Source organism: Rhinoderma darwinii, chromosome 3 (assembly GCF_050947455.1).
Source record: "Rhinoderma darwinii isolate aRhiDar2 chromosome 3, aRhiDar2.hap1, whole genome shotgun sequence".
Lineage (NCBI taxonomy): Eukaryota > Metazoa > Chordata > Amphibia > Anura > Rhinodermatidae > Rhinoderma > Rhinoderma darwinii.
Window position 1 is genome coordinate 268075450 of NC_134689.1, and position 23384 is coordinate 268098833.

Sequence of the window (23384 nt, forward strand, 5' to 3'; positions counted from 1 at the left end):
AAAAAAAAGAATTCTAAAAAGCGACGTGGGGTCCCCCCCATTTTTCATAACCAGCCAGATACAACATAGAAGTAGCAGGCTAACATTACTAGGATGGGAAGGGCCAAGCTTTCTTGCCTTTCCCAGTGTAATAATACAAGTCTGTGGCCATCCCAGCGCTCCCAGTTACTACAGATGGTTGGGTAATGGATGGTACCTGGCTATTCCCAAACCCGTATTGGCGGTGGGTACCGGGGTAATAATGGGGGATAGTGCTAGCCTTTTCACCGGCTATCATTAAGCCGTGCCTTAGTAATGGACGCTGTCAGTGGAACAATGCAGAGTCCGGGTTTTTCCCCCAAATATGAACCCTAAAATGCATGTGTAAGGTCTTATTCAAACGAGCGTTGTTAAAACTTGTCCGAGTTAAGTCTGAGAAAAACTGCTGATTTGCATTAGTTTGCATCAGTATTTTCTGCGTTTGCCTTCAGCTTGTCAGTTTTTTCAATCAGTGTGCCATCCGTTTTTCACATCACTGAAAAAAAAACTAAGGAATGTCCTCATTTGTCCCAAGCCACTGAAAATACCCTCAGGATGCCCACATGACTGCAGAAACGCCAACATTTTCTTTCGCTTATAGCTTAGAGAACATTGTGAGATTATTCTCGTGCGTATTTTTAGCTTCTGACCATGTCTTATATTTAGGACCATACTGCTTTAGATCTGCTTCCGGGTTTTATTCCTCAAGTGTCTCCAGGCAGGGGCGTAGCTGTAGGGGGTGCAGAGGTAGCAGTTGCAACTGGGCCCTGGAGCCTGAGGGGGCCAAAAGCCATATAAGAAGACACCAGTATTATAAATGATATATGGTAGGTAGGGACCCTGTTATAATTTTTGCATTGGGGCCCCCGGAGCTTCAAGTTACGCCTCTGTCTCCAGGCAACCATCCGTAAAGAACACAACAGAGAGGATGGCATCTGTGTGGCATCAGATTTTCACGCAGACCTTTTGACTTCTATGGGCCATTCTTGCATGAAAAACAGACAAAGATAGAGCATGCTGCTATTTTTTTCATCATGGACGGATGATCTGTGAAAAAAACCTGACGCCTGAATTGGCCTATCAACTATAATGGGTCAGTGTTCAGTCCCGCTGCTTTCCTTTTTACAGTCGGGTAGCACCTGGAGGTGAAAATCATTAGTCTGAATGAGCTCTGGTGTTTCAGAATGATTTCGCTATGTAAATAGTTTGTTTTGCTTTCTATGCCCAAATTTACAACAGATGGTGTCAAATTATCTACATAGAGTAAACTTGTGAAAAAGGCATTGGCAATAGATGTATATTTTAGACGTCTGAAGTTAAACGTAAGTTAGAAACCATTTGTCAGTCAAGTGAGGAATTTGTCTTCTACCTAATTCTGCCAGTATTAGGGAAATGCTACATTTCTGCATTATAAACAGCAGCTGTGTACCGCAATTGCAAGTCTATTTTACAAAGGCATTTAGCTGCTTGTATTACTCATTGATGTCATATGAAATGGTTTCTAGCACTTTTGTTTCTATACCAAGTGATCTAGAAATGAAAGTGTTATTACAAAGCAAACAATGCGGGGTTGTGCTAAAATCTATACTTTTGATATGTTCGGGACGTAATTGTTAGAAAAAGAAAAGTTCACAAAATTTGCATTGAAAATCTTTTATTTTATATTTATTTTATATAAATCAAAAACATTTTTTTTTTAGTTTTGCTTTTACGAGGAAGGCAAGATTGCTAAATTCAACTACCATGTATAAGTTGTCTATCAAAAGGTAGTAATAAAAACCATTCCTACTCCCATGCGTGCAGCAGTGATGAAGCTTTATGTAAGACCATAAAAAGATATAGTTCCTAAATCCTTTTATATCCTTTTATTTTTTATTTCAGTTAGAGATCATTTGAGCAGTTGGTATACGTAGCCCATAAAGTCCTTAAAGACGTTAAATGGGGTTGTCTATTATTGTATTACTTACTTGGGGTTTTTTTAAATTAATTTTTCTGACATTTCAATTAGATATATTTCCATAAATTAGTCAAAGGACCTTTTTGCTCTGGGTTCCTTCTGCTGGACTCCCACTGGTATGACTCATATGACATTGATTTGTGATTAACATAATGCTTCTTTTTTTTCACAATACTAAAGATTGTGGCTCCCCCACCATCATAAAATGACCCATCCCGCAGCAAGCTCTCCCACAATCACCTTAAGGCCGGGTTCCCACGTAGCATAAACGCAACGGAATTCTATGTGGAAATTCCGCAGCATTTGCATTAGCAGCAAAGTGGATGAGATTTAGAAAACCACATGCCCACGCTGTGGGAAAAAACGCAGCGTAAATGTTAAGAAATTTACCTACGGTGCGGAATTTAAATCCGCAGTATGTCAATTCATGTTGCGTTTTAGTTGATTTTCCGTTGTGGGTTTTCCTTATTGAATTCAATGGGGATGAAAATCCTGCAATAGAAAGCCAAGTGTTGCGACTTTTGCGGCGTATTCAAAGCGATTACGCCGCAAAAATCGCAACTACGGAAAAAGAAAGAAAAATCATAATTACCCAGAAGTCTGTGTTTCTTCGTACAGTCCAGCCTCTTGAGATGACATTGTATCCCATGTGACTGCTGCAGCCAATCACAGGCTGTAGCGGTCACACTAGCTGCAGCGTCATCCAGGGAGGCCGGACCAGACAGCACAGGAGAGACGCGTCGCCATAACATCGGCCTAGGTAAGTATGAGCGGTTTTTACCTCTGCTTTCCACAGTGGAAAATCTGTCCGACGGAATGTACTGCGGGTTCCAGGTTGGACACGCTGCGTGATTTTTACGCAGCGTATCCAACCCGTGGGAACCCGTCCTAAGGCTGGATTCACACATACAGTTTTTCTGTGTTTTTGTGCGTTTTTCATGGCATTTTTAACATCATTTTTTAACAGAGTTTTTAAGTGTGACCAGATGTAACATTAATTTCTTTAATGAAATATAAAGTGCACTACATACAACTGCGTTTTGGTTTGTCGCATTCTTGTTGCTTCATTATGGTCAGTGGCATTTTGTTTAAAAAACACAGTATGCTCTGGGTGTAGCGTTTTCTTCTGACTTTTTTCCCTTTAAGCTACTCTATTGGAGTTAAAAAACACCTAAAAAAAAGCACATACAAAATAACACTTAATAAAAAACGAAACCCAAAAAACGCCACTTAAAACGCCATAAAATACACTGTTGCATCTTACTAAATGCTGGCGTTTTAAAATGCAGGTAAAAAAGCTTTTAGTTTTTTTTACATGCATTTTAAAAGGCTGAGAAATAAAAAATGTGTGTGAAGGATGCCGAACAAAGTTGTGAATTTACAGCAGCTTGCCTGACTAAAATCCGCTTGTGATGTCGCAGCTTGCATGACTGAGGGTATGTGCACACTCTAACTGCATTTACATCTGAAATTACGGAGCTGTTTTCAGGAGAAAATAGCTCCGTCATTTCAGACGTAATTGCTCGTACTCGCATTTTGCGAGGCGTCTTTGACGGCCGTAATTGTGAGCTGTTCTTCATTGGAATCAATGAAAAGCGGCTCAAATTACGTCCAAAGAAGTGTCCTGCACTTCTTTGACGAGGCAGTCATTTTACGCGTCCTCGCTTGACAGCTGTCAAACGACGACGCGTAAATTACAGGTCGTTGGCACAGTACGTCGGCAAACCCATTCAAATGAATGGGCAGATGTTTGCTGACGTATTGGAGCCGTATTTTCAGGCGTAAATCGAGGCATAATACGCCTCGTTTACGTCTGAAAATAGGTTGTGTGAACCCAGCCTTACAGTATACAGCTATAGAGTGTACTCGATTAAAACTCACTTGTTATGTCACAATAGCTTACCTGACTGAAACAGTAAAATCACAGTAATTACCTGACGTAAATCCACTTGTTATGTCACAATAGCTTACCTGACTGAAATATATTTGTGATAGCAAGGCTGCTTATCTGGCTGAAACCCACTTGTGATGTCACAGTAGCTTACCTGACTGGAACTTACTTCTGATGTCATGGCAGCTCACCTGTATGACGCTGTGAGTCACTGCCTCCCTGCAGGACTACTATCCCGTACTGAAAACATGTTTCAGTACGGGACAGTATTCCCGCAGGGAGGCAGGGACACCTAGCGTCATACATAACCATAATGCTAGGAGCCCGGCTCCCTGAATTGTGTTCGGTCCGGGAAATGCGGCCGACATGCGGTCCGTATATCACGGACCAGACATGGTCCTGTGCATGAGGCCTTAGACTATATATAATGCTGTTAGAACAAGTCTTTAGACCAGTGGTTGGGCTGGGATTTGCGGACATAAAACTGACACAAAAGTCTACGTGTATTGCCATTGTGTGAAAACAGTCGTTGTGAAACATGGGATAGTGAAGTTTTCCCTCAGTGATTGTTTTAATATTATGTTATGCAACAAACAATTTGCCTGTTTGAGGAGATCGTAATACAGGATGTCTATTACTAATGAGTAATGTCACACTAAAGACATTACCAAATATACTGTAAAACAAGAGCTACCATTCCCGGATAGTAAAGGGGTCCGTAGATGGCCCGTCCTGGATCCCCTCAGGTTGCCACATCAAGTAGTCTGTGCTTCGCCGCATACAAGGTCCTGACACTTCGCAGCGTTAGGTTGTAAAATATGTCCAGGGTGGTGGTTCTGATGATCTTCGGGGGTGGGGGGGGGCTGGCTTGGGGGCCCAGCAGTCCTTGTTTATACTCCTGCTGTAAACACATACAAGATGTTTGTGTAGGTGAAAACACAATGACCGAATGAGTAAGTCTAGCATTGGTCTGTCCTTCAATGTATAATTTTATGTCTGATAATAACTTTTATATAGAACATATCTTTTTTTGCAATAGAGACAACCCTATTTGTGTCATTATACTTAGAATTTTACATTATAATTTTTCCTGACAGCTCTGTGATTATGCTGATTGGTAATTAAAGTTCGTAAACCGCTACATCGATTTCCGGAAAAAGCAGAACAGAAACGCAGCGGCTGAGCGCTCACATTAGCACTTCTGACGCTTTGTTTTAGCGATTGGTGGGGGTCTCAGTGCTCGGACCCCCACTGATCAAAACTTCTGACATGTCACTATGACATGTCAGAAGTTTGTTGAACGTTAATTACACTTTAAATGCTAAAGATTATTTTCCTTTCCCAATCCCCTTCAGAAACCATATTGGATAAATCCAGAGTCCAGATGCAGTGTATAGAAGAGTCTGGGATCTCAACATTCAAATAATTTACTTAATAACATATTGATTGGATTGCATAGTAAGACTAGAGCTACACCGATAAAAAGTCACAATGTAGCCATAGCTTAAAGCTTATAGTAAAAATGTGTATCAGTGTGTTTGGTGCAACTTTCTATATACTTTTTATTAAAAATTATTTGTGCTTTTTGAGATACAGCTGCTTTGTTTCCTATATACAGAACAGATGTATCTAGTGCTGAATCATGCATTAGTGCTGAAACCTGTTATCGATCACATCTAAGTTATGAACTTAATAGATGTGATCGGTATCAGCTCGATCCTGCGTGTCAGAGACACGCAGGACCCGCTGACACTGAACACCTCAGTCCCGCTAACCTGACAGATACAGGTTTCAGCACCAGATACAGCTTCTCTAAAAAAACAACTACAACTATTTCAAATGTGTACATTGCCTTTAAGTCGATGAAAAGAAAATACAAAAAAATACAGTATAGTAACTTGAACTGACAAGAGTAAAGTGAATTGCTATTCGAGACACATTTAATATACTTACACACTATAGTGTATTCGTAAAAAAAAAAAACATTGTTGCATGTGAAAATGTTTTATAAAAATTAAATGAGATTTTCAACCAGAACAGATTCTAAGCCATAGGTCTAGTTTTATTGTTTGTTATGTGCTGCTTGGAAATCCTAATTTTCTATATTTATGTCTTTCACAGAATCTTTAATGAGATGAGGGTCATATGAAATGCTCAGTATGGCAAACAGGAAACGTCAGAGTACCAGGCCTAGCATGCTGGATCAAAGACCAAGATCTTGCCCTTCTTCTCCTCAAGTCTTAAGTCGAGAAAAGGAGGACTCTGTATATGAAGAAACTGTAGTTCATGAGTACACAAATGCACAATTACATAATAGGCACTCTACAAGCACTCAAGAGGAGCAAGACTGTAATGACAATAGTGGTGATGGGGACTCAAGCTCTGATTATGTGAATAATACTTCTGATGAGGAGTACGATGAAGGCCTTCCAGATGAAGAGGAAGGTATCACTTATTATATACGTTATTGTCCTGAAGATGACAGCTACCTTGAAGGCATGGACTGCAATGGAGAGGAATATATCCATACTGAAGAACACCAGATAGATACAGATGAATGTGTTGAAGCAGTGGAAGATGAATGGACTGAATCCAAACTACAGCAACGAGAATGTATTGAAGGAGATGTAGGGCAGGAAAATCAGATGCAAATTTTAGAGGAAGACAACTCCTCGTCATTAGAAGTCCAAGATCAGGAGGAAACAGCCCAGTATAGTGAAAATGAAGAGGTATATCCAGATTACTATCCAGTAGAGGCTAATGGAAATTCTCTTTCACAATCTCCATTTCATAAAAGGAAAACTGATGGTAATGGAGAGGATCAGGAGGAAGATATCGACCAGATAGTAGCTGAGATCAAAATGAGTATGAGTATGAGTAGTATCAATAGTACTACAGACATGAGCCCTGAGCATGGTGGAACAGAAAACGTGCCAAAAGACCATAAGGAAATATGCCAGAAAACAGATGCAGGCCACTCGGCAAACAGACACGAAAGTCGTCCAAAGTCTTTAGATATTCCTTCAGCTTCAAAGCATGGTGATATACAACGAAGTTATAAAACAAAAGTTCGGACTCCAGAAGAAAGACAGAAGTGGTCTCAGGAACAGGTTAGTCAAAGTTATTTTAGAAATATTCAGTATTTTGTAACTTTTGGCATTTTAAACATTTTTGAGACACCTTATTTCCAAAAAGTTAATTTTGACAGTAACAACTATATTTAATTTGTATGGCAGCCCTTGGAATAAACAAGTGTCAGCCAAATTGTAGCTTGATGGATGGACTTCAGATATGTCATGCTAGGTAACAATATTGTAAACTAGAGGTCAGCAACCTTTGGCACCCAAGCTGTAGTAAAACTACGACTCCAATCATCCCTTGACAGCCAAAGGCTTTATTATTCCACTCAAAAGCTGTCAGGGCATGCTGGGAATTGTAGTTTCACAACATCTGGAGAGCCGAAGGTTTCCGACACCGGTTGCAGATTAACATGTAAATCCAGTAGTAATAGATCCTAGAATGAAGGGCACACCACTAAGCGGATCACTTGTGTCCCTTTGTTCTAGTAATTGGTAGGCGTCTCATGATCTGAACACTCATCAAACATAACTCCTGACATGTATTTATGCCATGCAAAGTCAAGGTTAGGCTATGTTCACACCTTGTGACATTTCGTTCTGCTCCGTCAAAGGAGCAGAACAAGGTAATAATGGAAGCAATGGTTCAGTTTCACAACGGACACCACCGGTGGCGGACGTTCCGTCGGCTTTCCATCGATGTGTCCGTGATTTTACCTGGCACAATAGTGCACCATGCGGAGCCTGCAACGCAGATGTGAACAAAGCCTTATTCAGGTCCTCCTAACAAAATAAAATAAATAGACAGATACAAATCTGTTGTCACTGCATTGCCATAGCAAATAAACACAAAAAAGCAGCACTCTTTGGGCGCTAAGATAGATGCAAACATAGAATATTTGGATTCATTTAAATTGCATTACTGCAATATTTACTGTGCTTATAAATGTGAGGATCTTAGCGATCGTGAGCGAGCAAATTGTGTGAGCCCACCTGCCAGGACCAGGCAACCTCAGGGAATCCCTACACTAAGCATTATGACTATATAGTAGGAGACTGTCCTCTCTATCTTATCAAAATATATTCAGAGTAGGCGGGAACCAGCTTTATTCTGTTCTTATTAATAAAGGCCTTAGACAGATGCGAGGAATATGCAACCAATATGGAGGCAGTCACCACCCCTAAATGTACAATACAAAAAACAAGGTTAGTCAGCACCTCCCAACAAAGTGAAATAAATGTGCAGGTGCATGTCTGCTGTGAATGCAGTAGCAAAATAGTACACAAATATGATCAAAACGAGCGCTAAGAACCTCACATTTATAAATATACAGTAGAATATATAGTGGAAATGCCATTTAAAAAAATAATCCACATATTCAATGTTTGCATATATTTTAGCACAGCAGGGTGCTGCTGCTTCTTTGTGTCTGTTTGCTACATATGTCTCGATGCCATTTCAAGAGTTTGTTGAAATTCGATGTACACTTCATTGTATAGGGTCCCTTCATACTGGAAATCTACAGTTATCAAACTTTACAGACTTCATCATTGCAATATTCTTACATCTATCTATGACATACAGTATTAGACATTTTAGTAGATAATTTTTGTTGAATTTCCCATTAAATTGAGTGATTGCATATTCCTGGTACTATTCAGATCTCCATAAATGTAAAACCCCTTTTGTAGGACCAGATCTAGAACCGATTGTATTGTCACATATGTTTTAAAAATGATAAATATAATACAGGAGAATAGGAGATGTTTGACATTTAAGTACTGCTCAGATTATTTTGTTAATCTAAAAATCTTGTGTAGAAATGTCAGCCTGTGTTATGTAAAATATCGCCTCTTGTTATAAGTGTAAATGGTTGTTTATTAGGAGAGTGACAATAGGTCTTGTCTGTCTATTACCATAGCAAATAAAAGCATTTGAATAAGGGCATGTGAAAGCATGAGCTTGGTAATAAAAATGGAGGTCTGCACAAGGTCAGGTTAGCACTGTGAGCCAAGCAATATAAAAGGTGGTTTACTATAAATCCAATTTATTCTTTATATTCACATCAATTATCTTTCATTCTCACACAGACATGGCTTTAGTAACTCTGGATACTCAGTGCTGTTTTCTTAAATATGAACAGTCAGATGGAAATAGAAGAACATTGTCACTGTTCTTACATTTTAGTCCTTGGCAGCTATTGATATTTGTGTAGTCATTCAAGCATGTGGAATTGTGATCACTGGATATACTCTTGGTTGAAGTTTAGTAGCCTTAGTTCAAATTGTATTAGGTGATAGAAATCTATGCCCTTATTAGATTTCGATAATGGTACAAACAATGCGATCTAAGATCATCGCTAATAGTAGAGTATATGAAATAGCTTTCCATGTGCTCTAATGACGGCAATGAATAATCAATAAAATAGGGTAAAATCAGTTCTTACTAATTTCTGAGACAATACATTATATTGTACACATCTAAGGTACGTATAAGGCTATGTTCACACGGAGTATTTTGCCGAGTTTTTTGACGCGGAAACCGCATCGCAAAACTCGGCAAAAACGGCCTGAAAATGCCTCCCATTGATTTCAATGGGAGGCGTCGGCGTCTTTTTCCCGCGAGCAGTAAAACTGCCTCGCGGGAAAAAGAAGCGACATGCCCTATCTTCGGGCGCTTCCGCCTCTGACCTCCCATTGACTTCAATGGGAGGCAGAGAAAGCGTATTTCACGGTGTTTTATGCCCGCGGCGCTCAATGGCCGCGGACGAAAAACGCAGCGAAACTCGGTGTGCAGGGAGAGGAAAATCTGCCTCAAACTTCCAAACGGAATTTTGAGGCAGATATTCCTCCTGCAAAATACTCTATGTGAACATAGCCTAATAGGGGAAATTAAGGAAGGCCAGCCAGATTTTGCAATGTTTGTCCCACAAGGGCCTTGTTCACTGCCACTTTTCTTCTGATCTCTACAATTTCTATTTACATTTGCAGTCAGAATAGACCATTTGGGGAAAGATTCCAATTTCATATATATTTTTACAATACACTCATTGAAAGCTTTTTTATAAAGTGATTAAGATTCATTGATGGATTCTGTATGGCTGCCGGCCATTATTGTAGCCTATTGATCATTGTTATTACAAAGGCTCTATCACTGGCCAAGATCTAGAAGGTGATGTGCACTAAATGTAGAATGTATATTACCCTTCTGCTAGCTTTATCATCAAATGGATTAACTTCTGTCTGTGTAATAGAAGGAAAGAAGTCCTCTAGATGTCATCTGGTCCTTCTACCCATGATTGTATAATTCTATAGCCTTATTTTTTGTAAAAAAAAGGTGGCACACCAGACCCTGAATGTCCACTGTATTATGACATCAAGCAGCAATTAAGGCGTTAAGGTCAGGTTGGCATACTGGGACACGTCATAAGGATGCATTGCACGTATTTGTCATTGGAGTATTTAGGATAATACTTGTTCTGTTTGTTTCCTTAGTTCAAATTGTGCTAGGGTGATGGATTCCGTTTGGCAGGCGGCCACTATTAGAGCCCATTGAGTTATATTGATCGTTTTTATTACAAAGGCTCTCTCACTGGCAAAAGATCTAGAAGGAGATGTGCACTAAATGTACGATACATCCTAACCTTCTAGCTTTATCAACGAATCTATTCATTTCTGTCTGTGCCACTTTCAGAAATCCAGAATCCATGCCATTTAAAGCTAGTGATTATTCTTGGGCTTGTGTCTGGCATTTGAACGTTGTCATGAGGGCAAGTAGATATAATGGGCCTCATGTATTAAAACTATCTTGGGGCCCAGGTGTCCATATCGGCCAATCAGGTTGGCAAGGTCACACCCCCCCCCCCCCCCGAGATAGTATTTCTCATATTAGCGCGTGTGTTTTTGTATTTTGCTGTTCTATAAGACCTGTATTTTTAGGTGTTTTCTTTTAAGGTATTGTAACCGTGAATGAAAACAGATCTTTAGTTTACATGCTTATTAGGGGCAACATATATTGTGCAGCTTCAAAGTCCAATTGCCTCCTGCTCCTTATTTCCTAAGGCTATGTTTACACAGAGTTATTTGTAGGCAGAATAAATCAGACATGTTATCTGTGCCAAAGTCGCATGCTTTTTTACATTTCTTTTAATGATTGCGAATTTTGACGCTTTTTTTATGTGCTTTTTCTGCAGTTTTTCAGCTTGTTTTTTATGCTGATTTTTTTTAATACTGTTCCTAAATACCTGTATCTGTTGGGATTTTTTTTTAATAAGGTGTGTTTTATGCATGCAAAAAAACCTCCTACTGACCAGTGAAAAATGTTGGCGCGTTTTCTGCATAGAAAACATGCCAACAATGCCAACAATGTGATGACACTTTTTTTTCTACAGGACGTGTAGTTTAATTGCGCCCAAAAACATGCCGTATACACTAATGGCACGTATTCTCAATGAAATTGTTTAAAAGCTTTAGGGTATGTGCACACAGGGTGTTAAAGTACGCAATGAATCCGATCTAGAACCGACAGGGAATTCCAATTGTGGTGCAGATTTTCGGCTGGACTCTCCGCTGCGGAAAACAGATTTAGGAAAAAAAGCCAATACTTACCTCACTGACGTTGCCATAGCGATGTGACCCTCTGTTCTCCATGCACCCCGGCCTCCTGTGATGATGCTGCAGCAGTCACATGGGATAAAACGTCATCCCAGGAGGCCGGGTTCACGGAGAACAGCTGGGAAGAAAAAGAGCCATTGCTATGACAACGCCCAGAAGGGTGGGTGTAAGTGTAGACTTTTTATTAAATTTAAACAAAATTGTGGTGGAATCGCAGCTTTTACACTGCAAAAACAGCAAAATTTGCCATATGTTATGGATTTTAACTTTCCTGTCTCAGCTGATTTTTTTTTCCGCATTGTGTGGATCAGATTTGCTCGAAACTCATCTACTTTGCTGCTACTGTAACATGCTGCAGATTTACTGCATTGAAATCCGTTGCAAAAAATCCGAAGCTAATCCTCCAAGTGTGAACATACCAAGCGTATAAAAAAAAAAACACTGTGTAAAGATGGCCTGATAGATTGTAATGGCAATGTTTTGGTATATGTGGTGTGAAAATGATGACTACTTCTCCCATCTATAGGCAATCAGAAGAAATGCTAGTCTTAGGGTATGTTCAGATATGCATTGCAACAGGTGAAGTCCGCAGGTAAAGTCTGCAGCATGCCCTTAAATTTGCAGCGTAAAAATATTCAACTACTGTAGTGAATGGGGTTTTGTAGAACCACATTCATTAGTATTGTGCTGTAAATTTGTTGCGAATTTTCACTGTGGAATCCACATTAAAAATCTGCAAAAATTCTGCACGGTCTACTAGTTAGGTGATGATCCATTGGCATGGAAACATGTCCTCTTTTCCCAAAATATGTAGCGGCTGAGCCACAAAGGTTTACTTTTTTCACTTAACCGGTAACTAAATTCATTTTTATGCGGCCTACTAGTATTCCTTTGTGACATTACCTTTTTTGACAGTACAGACCCAATGAGATGACCCAGAAGAGGGCACTATTTGCTGTGTCTGATCTGGAGCTGTTTGTGGTGAGAAAGTTTCTCACATAATGATTGAGAATATTAAACACTGGAGTTAAATAGCTGAGATTTCTCTTAGGAATTCATATTCAGACATTTGAAAACTCTGTTCATATAAGTCTTGACTGTAAGAGGGCCGCATAGCCTGAGGCAGTAATTATGGAAATTATGCAGATCATGCTGTATTAATCATCTTTTTGTTCACTGTAACTTGAATAATAATTTGATAGAATAAAACTCCCTTTAACAATTTCACCTCCCAAAAATTGTTGTCTAATTATTATAGATATACATTGTAAAGCAAAACACTGAATATGGGTTGTATTTGTTTTAATTACCTGTTGACAGATTTCTTTATTGTTTTATCAGATTGACATTTTAAATTCAGGGATTTCTAGAAAAAGTTACCATATACAGAGAGTATACACGGGCCAATTTTTGGGCAAACATAAGTTCATATGAACGCTGTGTAAACAGCGAGATGTTCTGCCGACATGATGGAAATGTATGGGGACGAATGATTGTTGTAAGGATCGCTTGTACCCCTACATAACCGATCATTGCTCTTTGTGAAAGGGGGAAACGAGCGTCGATACTTAAGTAAGGAAGATTCAGTTCATTTGTATTTGTATGTGGCAATTTGTTTTCCTAATATATATATATATATTACCTCTGTTCTGCCTTTTTTATTTTTTTAAAAGACATACTATTTAATTGCTCACATTTGGCTCAATTCCCATGTCCTCTAAAGGCTAATGATTGGGGTTAAATGGGGGCCTTTGTGAGATATTACAACGCTCACGTCTCAAGTTCTTAGAAACCTGGTCCTGGTATTGGGCACCTCACATAAGTTACTAAGACTTACTGTATTGTATTTTACTCCTCAATCTTCCCCAGCACTTTGTGGGAAATACAAAGCCTATGTTACAGAATGTAAAGTGAGGCCAATGCATCAGATGATACTTATCCCTGGTGAAATGTAATGGTTCTTTAGCCTCTGTTCACATCTGCATTGTGGCTTTTCTTCATAATGAAAGCCATGAAGCTATGCCAGATTCATCATATAATGGATCCCAACGGCGCCTGACGGACCCTATTGACTCATAATAGGATCCATTGGGGTTCCATCATGGTTTCCGTCGTTTTGCAAGCTGCGCCGTTTTTACCGTCAGACCTGATGGCAGTGTGAATGGAGCCTCACTTATAATGTTCAGATGTCGCAAAGTCCGCGAACAATCAGTAATTATCTTTTATTAGTTTGGTGCCAGATATAGATGCAAATTTTTTCCATTTTCCAAGTAATTATTTTAAAGAGGACCTATCCCTTCCTAGGAAACCTTATTAAGTAATAGGAGACCAAAATATAAAAACTTTCTCAAATTTATATAATTAGGAAAATAAAAAAAATCCTTTGATAAAACCTCAAAATTTCTTCAGCTGTAGTGCTGTGTGCAGTCGACGTCTCAGGAGATTTTGACTGCTCTGTCAGATTTCCTGCTTCTAAAAGTTGGCAGAACCCACTGTGAGGGGAAGACTTCATGCTGGATGTTATTATATTAGCAGCAATGTTAGATGCTTTTACTGTGTATTTTGGAGGAGGAGGAGGCTAGAAGAAAGGTAAATCCTGTCACAGCTTTCTCCTCAGTGTGTGGCTGCTGCTGGCTTTGTGTGTCTGTAGTGAGAGAGTCAGATTAACCCTTTATAAACAGCTGTCTCCTCCAGTAGCAGATTAATCCTTTACAAGACTCCTATACAGATTAATTCTTTAAAAGCAGCTGTATTCTACTCCTCTAGCTAGGCTGCATAATACACAGGGAAATCGTATTACATGGCTGATAAATAACAATATTCTGTATATAGTTAATGCTCAGGCTATTGGCTGGAGGTGACGAAATTTCTCTCCCGATCTGCGTTTTGTTGATTTGCCGCCAATTACGATTCATTGGGGAACTAATTTACCAGGTTAGAGATTTGCTTTTGGCAAATTTATGCGAAAATAGGGAAGTCGATTCTCCTATTGTATATGTACCAGCAAATCGACAAAACACTGAAAACAGGTGAATATTTTGCTCACTTTTACTTCTGGCCAGATCTGAGCACAAGGCTCCACTTTACCATTTTGATTCTGCATAGAGTCAGCTAATCCCTTCACACACAGTTGTTACCTCACAGAGTAGAAGAGTATCTCACCAGATTTGGGCTTCACTTTGGTGACATGAAAGTAAAATCTGTGTCCCTGGAGATATCTCTTCTGCTAATAATATGTATTTGAGAAAAGTCTTATTATTTCATCTACTGCTACTTTATGTATTTTTTCTCAGAACCGATAGGATCTCTTTCACATTGTAGAACAAAATAAACATGTCGACTGTTTTAGACCTAAAATTGTTCCAGATCTAGAGCATGCATTGTCCTCATTGGAAATGAAATGCTACAAAGCAAATAGTAACCATCAATAAGAATTCAATTCTAAGATTGCATTATAAGCATTCAGACTAATGAGACAATTTTCTATTAATCAGAAATAATTATCATCTTACCATCGATACACAAATTATTTTTCTTGTTTTCTATTGTATTAGCTAATTTACCTGTGTGTCCTTACCCTACTCAAATGGTTTCTTTTAATTACTATGGCTAAACTAATAGTGCAAATTTACTGATTCTATATCTTTGTAATATAGTCTCTGTAACAATTTGGTCCCTGAACTCTGATGGGGACTGCAGCTGCATGTGAGGAAGGTCGACCATCTATAGGGACAGGATATATATAGAAATTGTGGATTCAGCTCTGGACTTCAATACAGGGTATAACTCAGGATCAGAACAAGATAATTTAACCAAATATAGCTTTCAGCAGTTATAGTTATTTGCTGTAAACATACTCCTACATACAAGAACAATTGTGTTTCTTAAAAGCAAACAAATTTCCTACAAAAATTATATACAAGCTTATAGACGTATTCAATAATTATTCCTTTATACTAATAAAACATCAATTATATTAATTAAGAGGTTTCTCCGGGATTTTATTGATGGTCTATACTGATGGTCTATGCTTAGAGTAGGTCATTAATATCAGATCGGTAACTCCCAGCACCCCTATCGATCAGCTGACTGAAAGGGCTGTGGTGACAAATGGCGCGGCCTCTTCCTAGTTTACCAGGTACAGCGCCATACACTTCAAGTGAACGGGACCAGGCTATAGATAACTGCATTCCTAGGCACAGCCGCTACGGAAGTGTACGGCGCTGTGCATGGTGAACTAGGAAGAGGTCGCAGTGTTCGTTGCCGCTGTCCCTTCAGACAGCTGATTGATGGGGTGCTGAGAGTCGGACCTCCACATATCTGATATTGATGACCTATCTAAAGGATAGGTGTTATTGTCTGTGGGTATGTGGGCCCACAAGGCCGCACCACTGTAGCGGGAGGCAGATGGCCAAGCAACAGAGCACCCAAACAATACAAAGTCCAGCACAAGGGTACCTGAATAGTCCAGACAGTGGCCAAGTCTTTAGCACGGATGGAGGTGGGTGCAGCAGGTTACGCCAGACGTGGCGGATAACAGCAGGTGCAGCAGGTTGCGCCAGACGTGGCGCATAACACTGGACGTGCAGATGACACGGGACGTGGCAGCTGACAGTGGGTGCAGTAGGACACGACTCCAACACTAACAGGCTCAGGAACAAGAACACAGCACGGGATACAGGATACAAGTAGCAGGCACGAGTAACATCAGGAACAGGAAAACGCTAAGGGACCATTTGCAGGACTGACATGGGAATACTAACAACTCTCAGGCAACGAACAAAGGGGCAGGGCCCTTCTTATAGTCCAGGGAATCATGGGCTAGTTGATGATGATGATTCCATTTGTGTGCCTGCTATCCCTTTAAGGCCGGGCACGAGTGTGCGCGTGCACCCTACCAGACACAGCGGACCGGAGCGGAAGTGAGCGACGGCGTCTCCTGGGAAGGAGATGCGAGCCAGCGCTCACAGATCCATGGCTGCGGCCACCGGGGGGTGAATAAACCCGACGGTCTGCGGCCATGGACACTATAATAGGCCATCAATATACAAGTCCCGGAGATCCCCTTTAATGCCCTACAAACCCTGTGGCAAGAAACATACAGGCTCCATAAATATATTACATAACAATAACTTGTTCGTTATTAATATAATTCACAGACTATTACCTACCAAAGTAAAAAAGGAGTATTGTGATGTATTATACAAAGAAAAGATTGCAATATATACTCACCTCACTGATTTTTGCCTGATCCCGTACCCCCAGTCTTCTCGGTGTGATAAAACTCTTTTCTGTCAGTCCAGCTTGATGACATGTTGTCTAGTGATGTCACTATGACCACAAAATCACTATGTCAGGTGATATAGGCATCACATTGACCTGACAATAAGAATTGTCGAGAGACTAAGGAGACCGGCTGAGACAACATTTTGCCAAAATCCGCCTTTTCCTGTACCAATCTATAATATTAGGGAGTTATAAGAGGGTGGCTATTTTATGGGAAGAGGGAAGTGTGTGAGCAGCTATGTACTATAAATATGGAAACTCTAGCTGTTAAGGGATAAAGGGGCTGCCAAAAGGGACTTTGCTGACATTTATAGGGGAACTAGTCCATTGGCACTGTGGCTCACACTAAAATAGTACAGTGGCTGGTATTTATTTTATTTATTTATATAGTACCAACATATTCCCCAGGACTGAACAGAGATTGCCATCCAATACATTGGTCCGTGTCCCCATTGGGGATCACAATCTCAATTACAAATCAACCTATCAGTATATTTTTGGAGTGCATGAGAAAACTGGAGTTCCCAGAAGGAACGTAACCAAACACAAGGAAAATAAACAATCTCCCTGTAGATGTTGTCCTTTGTCGGATACAAATCTAGAACTGCAAAGCTGCAATGCAACAATTCTAACCACTAAGCCATGATGCCTCCTAGCATGGCTAAAATATTACAGCGGCAATGTGGTCAACAATATTACAGAGCAATGTGGCTGGAATTATTACACATGCATGGTGGCTGGCTGGTGAGCACCATGGCACTGCCATGGGGCATAATGGCTGGAACAGGGACACTGTGGTTGGCACTGGCACTGCTACTAAAGCACTGTGACTGCCACTTCTACGTCGAAATGTAGCATAATGTAGTGTAATCATAATGTAGTATGACTGGCTTTATTACATCGACACAAATATGCTCCTCCTATTTGAGTATTATTTGAGGGTTATTTGAGGTCTGTATGGTGGTGTTAATTGGGCACTGTATGACAAAACTATGTGGACACCTTATAGAACTCTTATTTTGGCACTGTATGGCTACAATATTTGCAATATTGGGCAACACTGTATACCAGTATTATGTGGGTACTGCATAGTGTAATTATTTGGGTATTGAATGTTTTGAATAATATGGGCACTGTATTATGTAGGCATAGTAATTTCAGGCTAACATTGTGTCTTTCTTAAGGCGTACCTAACCTTTCAGTTGGCTTTTCAGAATAAGCTGTCATATGTGTGCACGAGGAGTGACACTATTTCTGGCCATTATATGACTTACATATGACATTTTATTTGGCAGTTTTTCGATTTACAGGCTCTATCTCTAATTCTCAGTTTTCTCTGAGCTAGTGATCGCAGACTAACTGCTGTCATGTCTTCTATACACAACACACATAGAAGAGGAGAATCCTTCTCTCATATCTCTACCTTTCACATATATAGTAGCAGCAACCAAATGGAGGAGATTATACAGCAGTACTGAGCAGTGCTGTTAGGAATCAAGCACTGGTGTCAGATAAAACCCTTCGGCCCCTTTTACACGGCATTTTGAGCCTTTTGTCGGAGGACTTCAGAAGTATACCTCTGAAAGTCCTCTGCTCCAGCTGCTTAAGGTCCTCCCTCCAGCCGGCTACACAGCACTTGGAAGCTTTCCCAGCACCTGTGCCATGGAACCTCACATCCACCCAGCCTAGCACACTGTTACTTTACTCACTCGCGCAGCGGCCCGACTATACCCCTCTGTGTCGCAAGACCTTTCCTGGGGTAGCTCCACAGATGTAACTAGCCATATATGACAAAGGTCTTGCGGCACAGCGGGGGGATAATCGTGCTGCCGCGTGAATGGGTATGGTGAGCGTGTGGAAGCTCTGCACTGCCCATGGAAGCCTCTCTCCATGAATGTGCCAGAAAACCCCACACTTGCAAAGCTTAGCGCTGGAGGGGGGCCCTCCTTGGTGGTCGGCACTGTTCTGAGGAGAGCTTCCCCACAGTCACCCTACCCACCCGCATGGCAGCCCGATCATTCCCCCTCTGTGTCGCAAACCCTTCGCCCCAGGAAGCTCCAGTCTCATAACTCGCTATATGGCCAGTTACATCACTACGTAACAACGTAATTTACATCACCGGAGCTTCCCTGGGGTAGCCCCAGTGATGTAAATAGTCATACATGGCCAGTTACATCACTGAGGCTTCCCCAGGCAAAGACACAGGGGAATAATAGTCAGGTCACCATTTGGGTGGGTATGGTGACCATGGGGAAGCTCTGCGTTGCCCGGAGAATGTGCAGACTAACAAGGAGCGCCCCTGCTTCAGCCGGCAGCTTCCTCTCGGTGGGGGTTGAAAGCAGCTGGGCTACTTTAAAGAGGCTCTGTCACCAGATTTTGCAACCCCTATCTGCTATTGCAGCAGATCGGCGCTGCAATGTAGATTACAGTAATGTTTTTATTTTTAAAAAACGAGCATTTTTGGCCAAGTTATGACCATTTTTGTATTTATGCAAATGAGGCTCGCAAAAGTCCAAGTGGGCATGTTTAAAGTAAAAGTCCAACTGGGCGTGTATTATGTGCGTACATCGGGGTGTTTTTACTACTTTTACTAGCTGGGCGTTCTGACGAGAAGTATCATCCACTTCTCTTCAGAACGCCCAGCTTCTGGCAGTGCAGACACAGAGCGTGATCTCGAGAGATCACGCTGTGACGTCACTCACAGGTCCTGCATCGTGTCGGACAAGCGAGGACACATCGGCACCCGAGGCTACAGTTGATTCTGCAGCAGCATCGGCGTTTGCAGGTAAGTCGATGTAGCTACTTACCTGCAAACGCTGATGCTGCTGCAGAATCAACTGTAGCCTCTGGTGCCGATGTGTCCTCGCTCGTCCGACACAATGCAGGACCTGTGAGTGACGTCACAGCGTGATCTCTCGAGAACACGCTCTGTGTCTGCACTGCCAGAAGCTGGGCGTTCTGAAGAGAAGTGGATGATACTTCTCGTCAGAACGCCCAGCTAGTAAAAGTAGTAAAAACGCCTCGATGTACGCACATAATACACACCCAGTTGGACTTTTACTTTAAACACGCCCACTTGGACTTTTGCGAGCCTCATTTGCATAAATACAAAAATGGTCATAACTTGGCCAAAAATGCTCGTTTTTTTAAAATAAAAACGTTACTGTAATCTACATTGCAGTGTCTATCTGCTGCAATAGCAGATAGGGGTTGCAAAATCTGGTGACAGAGCCTCTTTAAAGGCCTTGCAACACATAGGGGGATAGTCGGCCACCATGCAGTTGGGTATCGTTATCGTGACCAGAAGCTTTTATGGCTTATTACTGGATGCCTGTGGATAGAATAGCGTACTCGACTATGCTATTCTAACCAGCAAAACACACAGTATACCTGATGTGTACCGCCTGATGGAGGCTCAAATTACACCCTTTTGGCCTCCATTGTTATAATGGAGCCCTATGGATACGGTTAATGTGTACGTCTGAGCTTTCCCGATGTGCACGTTAACGTAGGGATAGAATCTAGAGCAGCATCTCTGTGTGTGTGTGTCTCTCTCTCACTCTGCTCCTGCTCTTCTCCTCTCCCCTCACCTCTCCATAGACTTCATGTAGCATGTAACCTGATCCTCAGTGAGCTGAAAATCTATCTCGTCTATCGAGACCATTTTTGGCAGTGAATTGAGAGTGAATAATAGTGCAGGGGGCAATAAGGAGCTGGAGAAACGCCTCATAACTAAGAGAGAGGCATTGTTCTCTAATAAGATATAGTACAAATTTCTTGTAATGCTTGTACTATTTTTTTATACAAAGTTAGTGACCATTTAAGGGGACATTGCTGTAGGTTTGACCATATTTGTCACAAAGCGGGGTGTGGACCCACTGGGCTGTACCGCGCAGCGGGATGTCAGCTGGCCAAACAGGTAAGCACAGTTCAATAGTTAAGCGAGGATACCTGAGGCAATCGTAGACAGTAGCGAGGCAGGAACGTCAAGGACCAGGCGGCGGAAGACGTCAGGAGAGGCGTAGCAAATCAACCGAGACTGTAGCACAGCACGGCAACAGCACGGCATGGAAACAGGATACGGGATACAGGAATAAGGTACACTGGGAAACTGGAAGAAACTGGGAGACCATAAGCACGACAAACTATGGGTAACAAACAACGCTCTGGCAAAGAGCAAGAGGGCAGAGCTGGCGCCTCACCGGAGGACGACGCTGCAAGCAGTTAAAATGTCTATGGCCGCGGCCGTCAAAGTTTAAGACAGAACGACGGACCGTGCCCATAGACGTTACAGTATCCCCCCTCTTACGTCCCCTCTTCTCGGGACCAGAGCGGGAGAGAAACTTCTTCACGAGGACAGGAGTATCGATGTTCTCCTCTGGCTCCCAAGACCTCTCTTCTGGACCGAACCCCCTCCAATCCACTAAATAAAATGTCCTTCCTCTCACCTTATTGGTAGCCAAAATTTCCTTTACTTCGAAAGTCCCCGATGAGCCGCCAGAGACCACTGTAGAACTGGGAGTCCTGGAGTAGCGGTTCAGGACCACGGGTTTCAGCAGGGAGACGTGGAAGGAGTTAGGAATCCTGAGGGTAGGGGGGAGCCGCAGCTTGTAGGATACAGGGTTGATCTGTAGCAGGATTTCGAAGGTCCGAGGAACCATGGGGCAAATTTGCACGACGGCACCTTCAGCTGGATATTCCTAGAAGACAACCAGATTTTAGTCCCTGGAAGGAACTGCGGAGGCGTCCGTCTTCTTGTATCTGCCTTTTTCTTCATGCGGTCCACCGCCAACAGGATAGAAGATCGGGTCTGTTGCCAAATCTGTAGAAAGTCCCTGAAGGTCGAGTCAGCTGCAGGAACCTGGGATATAGTATAAACACGAAGAGGTATACGAGGATGCTGACCGTAGACGATGAAAAATGGACTAGAAGTGGTCGACTCACTGGTGTGGTTGTTATAAGAGAACTCTGCCCACGGGAGCAACTGCACCCAATCATCATGGCGCCTGGAAACAAAATGACGTAGATCTCCATGATCTGGTTAACTCTCTCGACTTGCCCATTGGACTGGAGATGATAGGCCGAAGAGAAGACCAATTTCACACCGAGAAGGCCGCAGAGTGCTCTCCAAAACTACGAGGTGAACTGGACCCCTCGGTCCGAGACAATATGCAGGGGCAAGCCATGCAGACGGAACATGTGTTGTATGAAGAGGTCAGCCAATCGCGTAGCAGACGGCAGGCCGGTCAAGGGAATGAAGTGAGCCATCTTGAAAAATTGATCCACCACCACCCAGATCACACTGCAACTCGCAGGAGAAGGAAGTTCCGTGACGAAGTCCATAGCGACATGTTGCCTGGGGGCAACGGGCACAGACAGTGGTTGGAGCAGGCCAGCAGGTCTGGAGTGAGCAACTTTATTTGCTGCGCATACCGTGCATGAGGAGACAAAGTCCATAACTTCTTTGCGTAGCGTGGGCCACCAGAACTGACGGGTGATTAGATCTTGGGTCTTACGAGCACCCGCGTGACCTGCCAGCTTAGAACTGTGACCCCAGCGAAGAATTCTTCCTCGGTCAGCCAGAGCGTACTGTCACGAATCCGGGTGTGGACCCACTGGGCCGTACCGCGTAGCGGGATAGCAGCTGGCCAAACAGGTAAGTACAGAGTTCAATAGTTCAGTGAGGATACCTGAGGCAATCGTAGACAGTAGCGAGGCAGGCACGTCCAGGACCAGGCGGCAGAAGACTTCAGGAGAGGTGTAGCAAATCAAGCGAGACTAGCACAGCACGGCATGGAAACAGGATACGGGATACAGGAACAAGGTACACTGGGAAACTGGAAGACACTGGGAGACCATAAGCATGACAAACTATGGGTAACAAACAACGCTCTGGCAAAGAGCAAGATGGCAGAGCCCTTTTTATAGCCCAGGTCATCCTGGGCTAGATTGCAGACTTCCTGCAAAATGCGCGCACTGGCCCTTTAAGACCGTGCATGCGCAGGCGCGCCCGCCCGCCAGAGATAGTCTAGATGTCCTGAAATGAGTGCTGGCACCTCACAGGAGGACGACGCTGTAAGCAGGTAAGATGTCCATGGCCACGGCTGTCGAGGTTTAAGGCGGAACGACGGACCATGACCATAGACGTTACAATATTGAAAGGGGCGGCCTAAGGAATCTACTAAAATGACTTGATACATCTCGATACAGCTCTAAATTGTTCAGCATTGCTTTGGATTGTTCTGTCATTGAATTGTTCTGTCATCACACTTTCAATCTCTCAGGTGAAAACAACACTTTTATCAATAGGATTTCTGTTATATGCAGCATTGCACTGTGACATCACCTGGCACATGGTAACACATTCTGTAGTAGATACGGCACTATTGTGGGCAGGATGCCGTTAATCTTAGAGTCACACTGTAGCCCAGGAAATAGGTTAAATATATTTTTAGAAAGTTTACATTGAAGACAATCTTATTGAATCACCAGGTCAAAACCCTCAACAGCATGTTCCTTAGGCTTCGTCCACATCTGCGTC

At 42.1% G+C, this 23384-nt stretch overlaps 1 protein-coding gene across 5 annotated transcripts in view; it reads left to right on the forward strand.

Moving 5' to 3' along the window:
• The window catches only part of APBA2 (amyloid beta precursor protein binding family A member 2), a 473299-nt gene that overhangs the window by 197005 nt on the left and 252910 nt on the right, over positions 1–23384 (forward strand). For all 5 annotated transcript variants that reach the window (XM_075857895.1, XM_075857892.1, XM_075857891.1 and 2 more), the window contains one exon: positions 5988–6976. In XM_075857895.1, the coding sequence (XP_075714010.1) occupies positions 6017–6976 (960 nt within the window). In that variant the 5' untranslated portion in view covers positions 5988–6016. The remainder of the gene's footprint in view (positions 1–5987; positions 6977–23384) is intronic.